Genomic DNA, 12,276 nt, shown 5'->3' with positions numbered 1-12,276 from the left:
CCAGTCTTACAGCACCATTCTGAACCTCCAGTCAGGTCCTGACACAAACTTCCAGCCTCTACTGAATAGGCAGATCCTTTCCATGTGCCCAGCACTTTCATTTTATTTGCTAAAGAATGAAGCTGTGGCTATGATCGACTTCACTCCAAGGCAGCTGCATGAGAGCATTGCCCTCCCTCAGTACTGGCCAGCATGCAGAGCCAGAGTGTTGAAGCAGATAAGTCCTGCTGCTTGTGTCCTACAGATATTTACCAGGCAGTTTGGGTGCTGGATTGGTGCCTGCAGCAACTTCGTCCCTTGGGAGGGGGTGGAAAAATGTGTACACCAGGTCACACTGCAAGAGAAGCACACCATCAGGCCACAGTTTTACTCCAGTTGCAAGTCACCTACTTTTGATATGCCCTCTGACATGAAAAGAGAAGTTTGGTTGGGCATGTTGCTTCAATTCACATAATAACTTACTTTCATAAATAAGCTAATTATTTCTTAGGCCTTCAGCTATGAAGACTCCTGCAGTTCCTTACTTGCTTAGAATGGTTATGAGCAGGCATAGGCAAACTCAGCCCTCCAGATGATTTGGGACTACAATTCCCATCATCCCTGGCCACTGGTCCTGTTAGCTAGGGATCATGGGAGTTGTAGGCCAAAAACATCTGGAGGGCCGAGTTTGCCTATGTCTGGTTATGAATCTTAATACTACAGTAGCACATAATCTCAGTTATATAGATGGGAGAACCAGAAAACGTAACAGGTAAACCAGTTTGCACACCCAGAGGCCATCAGAACACACACTTGATATTCCTTACTCTCAGCTCAGTTTTTGATACTATACTTACCTAGCAAGTTCTTCTGCCTCCTATGTGCTGAGTGTTCTCCAGCAGTGGTTAAAGAAGGTCCCTTGATTTACATGTAGGCAAGGACAGGGAATGCTATCCAAAGCTTCCATATGTATTAACAAAGCTTGCTAAAGAGGAATGGCAAAAAGTGTGGAATAATTCCAGGGTCAGGCTTCTGCAGAAGCACTTAGATTAAACTATTCTACGCTGCTGTGTCTGCCTGCAGTTCATCCTAAAGGTCTTGGGGTAATACTACCTCGCTCCTGCCTATTTACCTCGGCCACCTCAGGAGCTGCATGGATCAGGTGCCAGATATAGCCATTCAGTTCTTCTCTCCTCCTCTCAGCCACTGCTTCTCCTCGTGAGCGTCCAATCACAAACCTGCTAGGAAAGCTGGACAATTTGAGGAGGGTGGGAGGGTAAAGAAACAGTTAGGTGTTGGGCCCCATCTATCAATGAAAAGCAAAATCTCAACTGAAGAAGGTCTGCCAAATTTCTTTGCTCCTGGCTGCAACAGTACATACAAATAATTTTTAAAAGGATTTCTTCATGTCACACGGATAGCGGCTGTCAGACGGATCCATTTGGAGTGTTTCAGAAACAAAACTTTTGGTTAACGTCATGTGATGAGGACCACTCACACACAAACAATTAAGCACACATATAATTTTGAGAAGATAGTCTGCTGTATCACACCCACTGGATCACCAGCCAATCTGGTGAAAGAGATTCTTTCGGTTAGATCCTAAATTGAACAAAATCCTAGCGCTGAGACTTCCCAAGGAGAAAACATAATTTTAGTGCACAAAATCAGGGGAGCATAAGCAAGTTTCTGGGAAATGAATACAAAACTAGTCTTCAAAGGTTTGCGATTCTTACAGAGGGTGTTCAGAGTAGAGTGTCAAAAGAAAAAAGGAGTTTGTAAACCAAACGGGACTAACCTGGGGAGATGCGAAGAGGGGAAGATGAGGCGCATCTTGTTGTGCAGTTCCTGGAACTCTTCAAAGGTACGCTGGATGTAGGTGACTTCGGAGGGGTTCTCTCGCTTCACCTTCACAATGTATATCTGCAAGGCAGAGAGGGAAGCAGTCCTTATGGTTCAGCAGCACCTTCTGGAGATGCTGCTCCAGCATGCAGCACAACTTGCTCTTGCGCTTTGGCGCAGCCATATGCTAGCTTCCCTAACACTGCCTCCACCACACTGACCACCTGCTGCACCAAAATGCCTGTGGAAGGGACTCACAAAGCCCTTGCTGGGATTGAAGACTTTTTCGTGACGGCAGAGGAAGACATCAAGGATCCGGCTGGACGTCTTGATCGTGTGAACACGGGGGGCAAAGGAGAGCACCGGTCGGGAGTCGGAGCCTGCAAACTTCATCTGCGCCAGGTTGTGAATGAAGAAGTTGAGCTTTGTGGCAACACTGCCAAGGCTGGACTCTATCAACCTGCACAAGAGGATAAAACCTCTTGTTTTTTGGGTTGACGTAGAATTGACTGGTCTGCCCCCTGCATTTTCAAAGACTACAACAGACCTTTCAGAGAGGACACTGAGAACGAAGATTTCTCTGTGGGAGTAGCTTGGCACACCAAGGTGGCTCCTGGCTTCCCTTCCCAGCCATCAGGATTCCCCTTACCTGGTGAAATAGGTGGTGGCATCTGCCTCAGAGTCCTGTGGTCTCAATGCATCATAAACATACTTTAGGTCTTCAAGGTCAGAAAGCTCAGGGATCCCACACGACAGCATCTGGGCACCAAAGAGGCCACGGATTAGCACCAGAAAAGAAAGAAATGCCAACACTCCAGACGTGAGCTGTGGGAATTTCATGGATTCTAGAATGTGCCACATGCTAACTGGATTTCCCAAAACCCTCAGCTTTCTTTCAAAACACAGGAAAGGCAAGTTCCCAACCCTTTTAGTTATGGTGCATATCTGCAAGCAATGTCTGCTGCAGTCTCAGGAACAATAAGGGGTCTTTGGCAATTCAATAGTTGGAGACAGGCTTTCGTGGTTGATGCTCGGCTTGTGTCCTTATCCCAGCAGTTGGAGGGGAGGGGGAAGCACTACAATTATTACTTATTTTTTACTAGAACTGGTTGTTTTTGATGTAAAAAAAGTGGACATTTTTTATTTCACTATAAGCTGACAAAACCACACATGCAGGGCAGTGAGAGCGGCAAATAAACAATGACTTGTCAGTGAAAGTAAGCCGGAGTTTGTTGTTAGCTTGTCAGTGAAAGTAAGCCGGAGTTTGTTGTTAGCTTGCTGATACTTTTATGTGTGAATCCAGACATTGGTCTGGTTCATACAACATACTAAGTCAAACCTTAGCTCAGCTTGACCGTAGGCACATGCGGCTCCTCATCCATGGAGCAGCGAAGCAGCAACAAGTTCCTATCTGAGAGCCTACACGTTTGTGTGCTGCATCTGCCAAGTGATTTTTGCTCTTACACAGACAAATACTTGCTGGGTGACCTTGGGCTAGTCACACTTCTCTGAAGTCTCTCAGCCCACTCACCTCACAGAGTGGTTGTTGTGGGGGAGGAAGGGAAAGGAGATTGTTAGCTGCTTTGAGACTCCTTACGGTAGTGATAAAGCGGGATATCAAATCCTCCCCAAAAAACACAAAAAAACTTATACCCTTTCCCTGGTATGGATATAAAGAAGGTCTGGATATAGACTGAGAAGGTTCTGTCATGGGGGAACTGCAGGCTTGGAAGAGAGAAGGCAGTTCTTTACTTCTCAGGTCAAGTCTGATGGTCACCATTGTCTCTGTCTCCCTATGCAAACCCTTCAAACTCCTGCAAAGAACAGCTGAAAGTCTTTTCAGTAATAACCATGATGCACTGTCTGGACAAATGCACTGCTACTGGAGAGCAGAGGCAGCAGGAAAGTAGAAACTGGGTGTCTCACCAGGCCCAAAAGGTTGAGGAAGAGATGGGTATGTTTGCGGATCAGGTTGTAGGCCTGGCAGCAGAGATCTACAAAGTCATGGAAGCGGCTGGAGGGCTTGTCACCGCCGTTGATGACATAAGCCATGTCTGATGTGAAGACAAATGGAGCTCGGTCCCTGTACGGAAGAAATGTGCAAATGCCACAGTGATGTGGCTAATCCCAGGGACAAAAGAGTCACTATGCTTTCATTTCTGAACATACCTTAGTTGACCCAGAGAGTGCTAGATCCCATTAGATCCACACACAACACATTCTGAAGGACTTTGGAACAAAAGCCACATGCTTGGTATCAACAGCAGGAAAAAGCTTGAACGCATTTGACAGATAATGGGTTTTGCATTCACTGAACAAGGGCATCACAATGTGGAAACCGATAAGCCACATTCCACTAGCAACCTGCTTCACCAAGAACATTTTGAAACAGGCTGGAAAATATGATGCTTAAGGGGTGGAAAATAGAAGCTTTTTTATAAAAAAAATCTTTAGTAAAAAGTTTGGAACTTCAAGTCCAACATTTGTAAGTCAAATTGTCAGATTCCCTTTCCAGATAAAGCACGTAATATGGTGCCCAACAAAATATGCGTGGCAGATAAGAACTTGTATTGGGTACCAACAATGTATACCCACCCACATCATTATTAATTAGCTACTGCTACAATGTAAAGGTAAAGGTAAAGGGACCCCTGACCATTAGGTCCAGGCGTAGCCAACCCTGGGGTTGCGGCGCTCATCTTGCTTTATTGGCTTCCGGGTCATGTAGCCAGCATGACTAAGCCGCTTCTGGCGAACCAGAGCAGCGCACGGAAATGCCGTTTACCTTCCTACCAGAGCGATACCTATTTATCTATTGCACTTTGACATGCTTTCGAACTGCTAGGTTGGCAAGAGCAGGAACCGAGCAACGGGAGCTCACCCCGTCATGGGGATTCGAACCACCAACCTTCTGATCAGCAAGTCCTAGGCTCTGTGGTTTAACCCACAGCGCCACCCGCGTCCCTGCTACAATGTAGACTTTAGTTTATCCATGCAAACAGGAAGCTGGCAAGACTCCAAAGGTTGTGGGGTGGAGGCAAGGGACCAGGAGAGTGACCCAGAAGAGGGGACCAGTGATTTATGGGGTTTCACGTTGCCCCCAAGGCAGGAGCCAGGGGAGGAGGGAGAGTCAGGGCAGTCCAAGATGGAGGAACATACGCAGGGTAAGGTGGAAGAGGCTGTTCAGCTGACAAACAGGTCAATAGACTCCCCACCTTGCCCTGCCCCACTGCCTCCTAGACCCAGGAGGGTCTTGAAAAGGGAAGAGCAGTGACAATTTCCAGACAAGAGAAGTCTCAGATTGTGGGCATGCAAGCTGTCATGAGAGGGTATATAAGCCAGCAGGGGCAGGCGGGGTCTCCCTGTTGCTGTAACTGCTTCACAGGGCCTAGACCTGTGGGCAGCTGCCTAGAGGCTAGAAACGTGTGTCTGTGTGTGTATCCGGAACACTGTGGAAGCTTGCTGTACGTGCTTTTCTTGTCAACAAAGAGTTAGCTGTCAAGACATGTGCCTTCCTCATCTTAGCCCACTTCTGCGAGTCCTGCAACTCCAGGGCTCATTCCTTAACACCGGCCAGAAGCGTGCACTTGAAATGTCTTAAGTATTTAAAATCTACCCTATTTAGTTTCACTTTCTTTTCATTTGCATCAATTTTGTTTCACATTCATTTGAGTTTCATTTGAGTTTTTGCAGCGGAGACCCAGCTTGCTGCTTAATGACCATGATATTTTCCATCCAAATGGCATGGCATTTTCAGGTGCTGCACTAAACAGGAACTACATTTTATAAGCAATTTTTTTTTTTTTTAAGACGTATCCAGAAAGCTTCCTATTGGTTTAAATGAGAGAAACAGCTACATTTCTCCTCCTTGTAACAAATTCTGTTTTCCATGCAAACGTTGTGGAAAGTGCAGGGCTTCTACTACCACTCCAGGGCATCAGAACTGCCAGTTTCCAGGCAGATTGGACAAAGAAGCCCCATATGATTGTTGCAGCCGCTGAATTAATGTTTCCTTTGTTCAGAGCTGGCATGTCTTTCACAGTTTCACAGATCTCTCGGTTCATCCTTTCCTTCCAGCCTTGCACACAGGAGTTCCAGAAATATATCAATTTGCAAAAATATTTCTATGTGAAACTAATGTGAAAAACTGAAACCATTAGTTTCATGGTGAAGCTAAACTACGTACTAGTTTAGCTCCACCTTCATTTCCAAAAATAACATACATGCCCGCCCCCAGCACCGATAATTCAGTCAGCCACGCACACACAGCCTCTTTAGTTTGCTTAGAGTGCTCACCTCTTGATGTTGCCAAACATCTGAGCATGGCCCAGAAATCTGCCAAAGTCAATGTGGAACATGTGCCCTGTGGTCTTGAGCATGATGTTGTCATTGTGCCGATCACAGATTCCCAGCACGTAAGTAGCTACACAGCAGCCAGCGCATGAGTAGATGAAGTTCTCCACTGCCTGGCAGATGAAGATGGATGTTATTAACACAGTAATGTGAAGAGCTGCACAGGAAAGCAGTAAGGCTAGACAAAATGCTGGAGGGAATTTTTTTGAAAAAGGTTCCTGCATTTAGGGTCATCTGGGAATATTATATTACCTGCCTATATATTTAATATATACTAGCCTGTTTTCTAGAACACCCTGGGAACTTGAGATGTCAGAAAGGCACCTAAATCTACCTTGAGGTAACCTACCCTTAGTTGTATTTACAGGTGGCATTCTACTGTGCTGTCTTTGTTTGAAGTCAGAACTTGTAGCCAGGCTTTTTCAGTACAATGGAAAAGCTCCCCGCCCCCAAGCCATATTTCATATATTCTGAATAACAAGTGAAAACATTTATGTTTACACAAGATTAAAATGCTTGCTTGGCTTATTTACAGTGCAGTTTAGCTTCCTGGTGTTGTGTTTGTGATCTCCCTTGTGTCCAGATGTTTAAAACTGCTCAAATTTTAAATAAATAAAACCAAGGTGGCATCTCTCCAATCCAACGTTTTGCTACAGAACAAAGAAAAATGTGGGCCTGCAAGAAAAGTCAGGTGCACACCCACAAGTCCACATTGCAATGCTTCCACTTTGCTTATTGGGGTTGGCATTCGTCTGTCTCGGGAGACAATGGAGGAGTGCACCTTTGGGAGTGAGGTCAAACTGCGATGGAATTATTAAAACCATTAGACTCAAAAGAGGGCACAATGGGTTTGACGTTAGCACAGTCTTTGATCATGACTTGGAGTGGCCTGGCTTTTTAACCTAAACCAAATGATGTTATTCTCGCTCTCTTCACCTTCTCGTATTCATCCTCTTTGGGGTTGTGCTTCTGCAGCCAGTCTGCCAGGGGACGATCCTTGAAGGAGCCTGTCACCCCATGCTCCACCTGGATCTTTCGTAGAGTCTCTGCGTTAGGAATCATCTCTACCATCCCTGTGAAACACAGCAAATGACTACAAGATGGGCAACAAGGGCCTCTTTCCTTCCCCCATCTAACACACATAACCAACAAAGAACCCAACTTGGACTGGTCTTTTTTTTTTTTTTACTGTAAAATGTTGAATCATCTTCCTCTTGCATGTAAAATTCAGCCTACATTTAGAACGGGTATGGGAAGTTCTCATCACCCTGACCAATGCTGGCTGGAGCTGACAAAGCTGTGCCATTATGGATAAACAATGTTTCTGTCATCGGCAACTTACTGAATTCTTTTACTAGAGAATGTTGTGGGGGCTATTTACATACTTGATTTTTGAAATGACCATGACAAATGTATGGTAGTGGCTGCAATGACTAAAAATAGGCTATATTTTAGAGCAGGGCAGAGGAACCTCGGTCCCTCAAAGGGTTGCTGGACTGCAACTCCCATCAGCTCTGGGGCACACAGCCAACAGTCAGGGTGATGGGAATTGTAGTCCAACAACTGGAGGTCCATATGTTTCAAACCCTTCTTTCAAAGGCACTTGACTTTGATTACCAGATACTGAGGGCAAGCAGGTTTTCTGGCTATTTACTGTAGGGAGACAAATTAGAGGCGGTTTTTTAAAAAGTTCTTGGCCTTCATCCAGAGAAGTGATATAGAACCTTGGGTATCCATCCTAGCCCCGAAAGCACTGCTCCAACAGATTTCTCCAAGAACCTCACACCAGCCTAAAAACAATGTGAGCGCAGCTGAGGAAGAGGAACTGAAAAAGTTGCATTTTGTACTTGGATGAAAACTTACCTCGACCTCGACCAGTAGAAAAACAGCGAAATATGACCATGCGCATGTCCAGGTCTTCTTGCACCCAGATCTTGTTCATTATGCGGATCATCTGCAAAGTTAGCATGTCCTGCCGGAGGTCATCTCCGCACTGTGGAGAGTGAAACAGGGCAAGGCAAGAGGCAGTACTGGAAATCAAATCCCTGCTTCCAAAACCTTTTATTTAAGTGTGGAGAAGCAATGATGTGGATTCCCAGAGGTTCTGAAGCTATTTGGAAAGAGAGTTGTTTCCTGATACTCCAGACCCTGGAGGACTACTCTTTGGCAGGCAGGTTCAGGGGGAATGGGGAAAAGAGGCTAGAGGTTAAGAGAACAGCTTGATTAAGTGTGGAGAACCTTTCTGGCTCCTGGGGTCAGGTCCTAGGCCTGCAGGCCAAATTTGGTCCACCTGTCAATCACCTGATGTTAGGTGATTATTCACTTTGAAGTCCCAAAGTCAGCAACATGCATGCAGGCCTTATAAAATGTCCTTTGCCTAAGGCTATGGCTTTACTGCCCACCTGCTGTGGGTAGTAGAGCTGAAGCCTGCTTAACCTTGCAAATACACAACCAGAAACGCACACTGAAATTCCTAGCCAAATAAAAGCCAGTGCTTTTATTTCATGGGTGCATAGCTTATTTTTCAACCCTGCTTGCCACAGACTAAAAACCTCTAATCACGTTTTTTAAAAAAAATTTAAAAATGTGATGGATCTTAGAAGGCACAAGAAGAACTTACAATATATTGCTTGAACACTAGATCAAGCAACACTAGAATCCCTAGATCAGGGATTTGTTCAGAAGCATCTGGGCAAAGAAAAACTGTAGCCATAACCAAGTAAGAAACATCACAGCTCACCTTAAAAATGACACGGATATTCTCCCCAAGAGGGTCAACATTCAGGAAGGAGAGCTTCAGGGGAACCGCATTGGAGTTGAAATAGGAGCAGTCCTGCAGTCAAAGAGAGTGAGATGGGGGAGCAAATGGTCAGAATGGCCAGTGCTTTTCTCACCCTGGCTGCATGAGAAGCGGGTGTCCCCTAGCATCAACAGAAGGACTCTCAGAGAACAAAGGCCTAGGACAAGGGTCAGCAAACTCACCACGTCTCAGGCCGGTGTCTCCAGCACCGATCATGCGGTGGGCCGGAGGGTGGGGGAGCACATGCCCATATGCGTGCGCACACTCTATTTCCGGTGCACGTCCGGGTTGGAGGAGCACCGGAAATAGCTTGTGTGCATGTACACAGGCCTCCTGCGACCTGGATGTGCACCGGAAACGCTTGCACATGTGCAAAGAACGCTCGCTTGTGCATGCGCACAAGCTATTTCTGGTGCTCCTCTGTCCCAGAAGTGGGCAGCCACGCAGCGCCGGTAAGAGCGGGGGTGGCAGCGGAGGTCACCGCAGGCCGGATAAACGAGTCCCTTGGGCCTTATCCAGCCCGTGGGCCTTAGTTTGGGGACCCCTGGCCTAGGATCCTGCCAGAAATATGTTTTATCTCCCCCAAGATAAGGATTCCAGCTCATCCCAGATACAGTGGTACCTTGGTTTGCAAACAGTCTGGTTTGCATACATTTTGGATTACAAACACGTCAAACCCAGAAGTGCGCATCCCGGTTTGCAAACTTTTTTTAGAGGCCCCATTGGCGAAAGAGCGCCTTGGTTTACAACCTTGGTTTACAAATGGACCTCTGAAAGTGATTATGGTTGTAAACCAAGGCACCACTGTACCAGGGTTTTCTTCCCCTTGGTCTTTTGATGATGCCCTAATTAATGTGCAGTATTAATGTACAGACTCAGGACAGATAAAAGAAAGTGCTTATTCATGTAGTGTATTAGTTAAACTATGGAACTCACTCCTACAAGGGGCGGTGATGAACACCGACTTAGATGGCTTTAAAAGAGGATTTGACAGAAATTAATTGAAACTGAAAAGTTAAGTGGTATGGATGCTGTCAGGGGCTCAGGAGCAGAGGCACAGGAGAGGGAGGAAATGGAGAGCGAGGAGGAGGAATCCGAGGAGGGCATAGGCAGTGACAGTGGTCAGAGGGATTCCACGAGCCTCTCCAGCGAATCGGAAGATTCACAGAAGGGAGCGCCGATGGCCAGGGCAAGGGGGGTGCCAAGGGGGAAACCCCAGAAGGAAGGGGCCAGCGGGGACTCCCATAGCAGCAGTTGGAAATCAGGACCAGCTTCCCCACCAGAGCGCAGTGGGGGGGAGGAGTCCCAGGAATCGGGACCAGTGTTCTCACTACCAGCGAGAGGAGATGAGTCAGGATTGACCACGCCTCCATCGGAGAGCGGGGAAATGGTCAAGAGGAAGGTTACCGGCTGGGCGCGTGCGCCAAGTTCAAATGTACAGGCGAGCGGCACAGCAGGCAGCCCGGATAGGGAGCCAGGTCCTAAAGCCCGCCAGAAGGAGGGGCAAGACTCAGGGGGGTCAGCGTCAGAAGAGTCCAGAAAGGAGGAAACCCCAGGGAGCAGAAGGACCCAGAGGAGGAAGGAACAACGGAAGAGGTGGAGTAAGGCTAGAGTCTTAAACTGGTGTCTAGGAGGCGGAGACTCAGATGGAGCTTCGCCGGTCTAAGGTCTAGGACGTAGAGTTGCACGCTGCGGTTTGGAAATGGAAACTAATCTTCAATAAAGACTTTTATATGTTATTACTGACTAGCGTTGGTCCTCTGTGAGCTGGGACCTGGAGGCAACTCTGACAGATGCTAATGGCTGGAAGCCAATCATTCCTATCCCCAGGAGCCGCTTGCTTTGCAACAGAGAGGAAGCAGCTACTTTCAAATCTTGCCAATGCAAACGGTGAAGCCAAGCCTGGGCATCTTCAGGAAGCTCAAAGTATCCAGGATGCCTGAACTTAGAGGAAGGAAGCTACAGCACACCAGAAACAGTGGTTCCCACAGTCAGAGACATACCCTGGGCACAATCCCCTTCACCAGCAGGCTGGGGCTGAGCGGGAGGCGGCAGGAGCCATTAACGTTGAAGAACTGCTTTACATCCTCCAGCCCCTCACGAAGGATGGCCTGAAGGAAAAAACACAAGCACAAAGTTGTTCAGCAGAAAGTAGCAGGCTATGTGATCTGCTGTCTGCCCCAGGCACCTGTCTTATGCAGCAGGTCTGGGTTTGGTACCCATCCCAAAACAGGTTGCTGCACGAGCCCATTCATTACATAATGTTTATATGCTGTTCCAACACCCTCTGCCAATGCTGAACCAAGAACCACCCAAATTCCACATCCAATTGTGCAGTTAAAGCAAATTTTGCCTAAAAGTTTGCAAACGAGGTGCCATGTTCAAATACACAACTTTTTCCAGGTTCAAGGAGTACCTTCTGCTTCCAGGATTTAGGTTTGTAAACACTCCCAGAGCATTTCCAAGCACAATTCAAAGTGTTGGTACTGATCTTTAAAGCCTTAAATGGTCTTGGCTGAGTATACCTGAAGGAGCGTCTCCACCCCCATTGTTAAGCCTGGACACTGGTGCCGAGGGCCTTCTGCTGGCTCCCTCACTGCAAGAAGGGAAGGTACAGGGAACCAGGCAGAGGGCCTTCTTAGTAATGGCACCCTCCCTGTGGAACCCTTCAGATGTCAAGGAGATAAAGAACTATACAACTTTTAGAAGAAATCTGAAGGCAGCCCTGTATTGGGAAGTTTTTAATGTTTGATACTTTACTATGTTTAATATTTTCTGTAAGCAGTCCAGAGTGACCGGGGAAACCCAGCCAGGTGGGCGGGGTATAAATAATAAATTATTATTATTAAAGAATTTGCAGCTTAATCTGGCACGAAGCATGACATCGGAGGTGGGAGGGGAAGAGCTTGGGAGCTAAAGGTTGTATCCAACTCAGAGTAGACTCATTGCTCTATAGGCGAGGGAGCCGGCATTTCTCCATAGGCAGCTTCCTGGTCATGTGGCCAGCATGACTAAGCCACTTCTAGTGAACCAGAGCAGCACACAGAAATGCCGTTTACCTTTCCACCAGAGTGGTACCTATTTATCTACTTGCACTTTGACATGCTTTCGAACTGCTAGGTGGAGAGGAGCTGGGACCGAACAACGGGAGTTCATCCCGTCGCAGGAATTTGGACCGCCGACCTTCTGATCGGCAAGCCCGAGGCTCTGTGGTTTAGACCACAGCGCCACCCGCATCCTAGTCATTGAGATTAGTGGACCTAAATTAACCATGTCCATTAAATTCAGTGGGTCTACTTTGA

At 47.0% G+C, this 12,276-nt stretch overlaps 1 protein-coding gene across 2 annotated transcripts in view; it reads right to left on the bottom strand.

Moving 5' to 3' along the window:
* The window catches only part of PIK3C2B (phosphatidylinositol-4-phosphate 3-kinase catalytic subunit type 2 beta), a 90,635-nt gene that overhangs the window by 3,707 nt on the left and 74,652 nt on the right, over positions 1 to 12,276 (bottom strand). For both annotated transcript variants that reach the window (XM_083745657.1, XM_083745658.1), the window contains 11 exons: positions 10,978 to 11,085; positions 8,915 to 9,007; positions 8,038 to 8,167; positions 7,111 to 7,247; positions 6,118 to 6,287; positions 3,748 to 3,904; positions 2,471 to 2,580; positions 2,080 to 2,281; positions 1,778 to 1,902; positions 1,112 to 1,229; positions 253 to 334 (listed from right to left, as the gene is read on the bottom strand). In XM_083745657.1, coding sequence (XP_083601783.1) covers positions 253 to 334; positions 1,112 to 1,229; positions 1,778 to 1,902; positions 2,080 to 2,281; positions 2,471 to 2,580; positions 3,748 to 3,904; positions 6,118 to 6,287; positions 7,111 to 7,247; positions 8,038 to 8,167; positions 8,915 to 9,007; positions 10,978 to 11,085 — 1,432 coding nt within the window. The remainder of the gene's footprint in view (positions 1 to 252; positions 335 to 1,111; positions 1,230 to 1,777; positions 1,903 to 2,079; positions 2,282 to 2,470; positions 2,581 to 3,747; positions 3,905 to 6,117; positions 6,288 to 7,110; positions 7,248 to 8,037; positions 8,168 to 8,914; positions 9,008 to 10,977; positions 11,086 to 12,276) is intronic.

The sequence above is a fragment of the Podarcis gaigeae genome, assembly GCF_964106915.1.
Source record: "Podarcis gaigeae genome assembly, chromosome: 6".
Lineage (NCBI taxonomy): Eukaryota > Metazoa > Chordata > Lepidosauria > Squamata > Lacertidae > Podarcis > Podarcis gaigeae.
The sequence above is the reverse complement of the archived record's forward strand: the minus strand, read 5'-3'. Positions and strand labels throughout refer to the sequence as shown.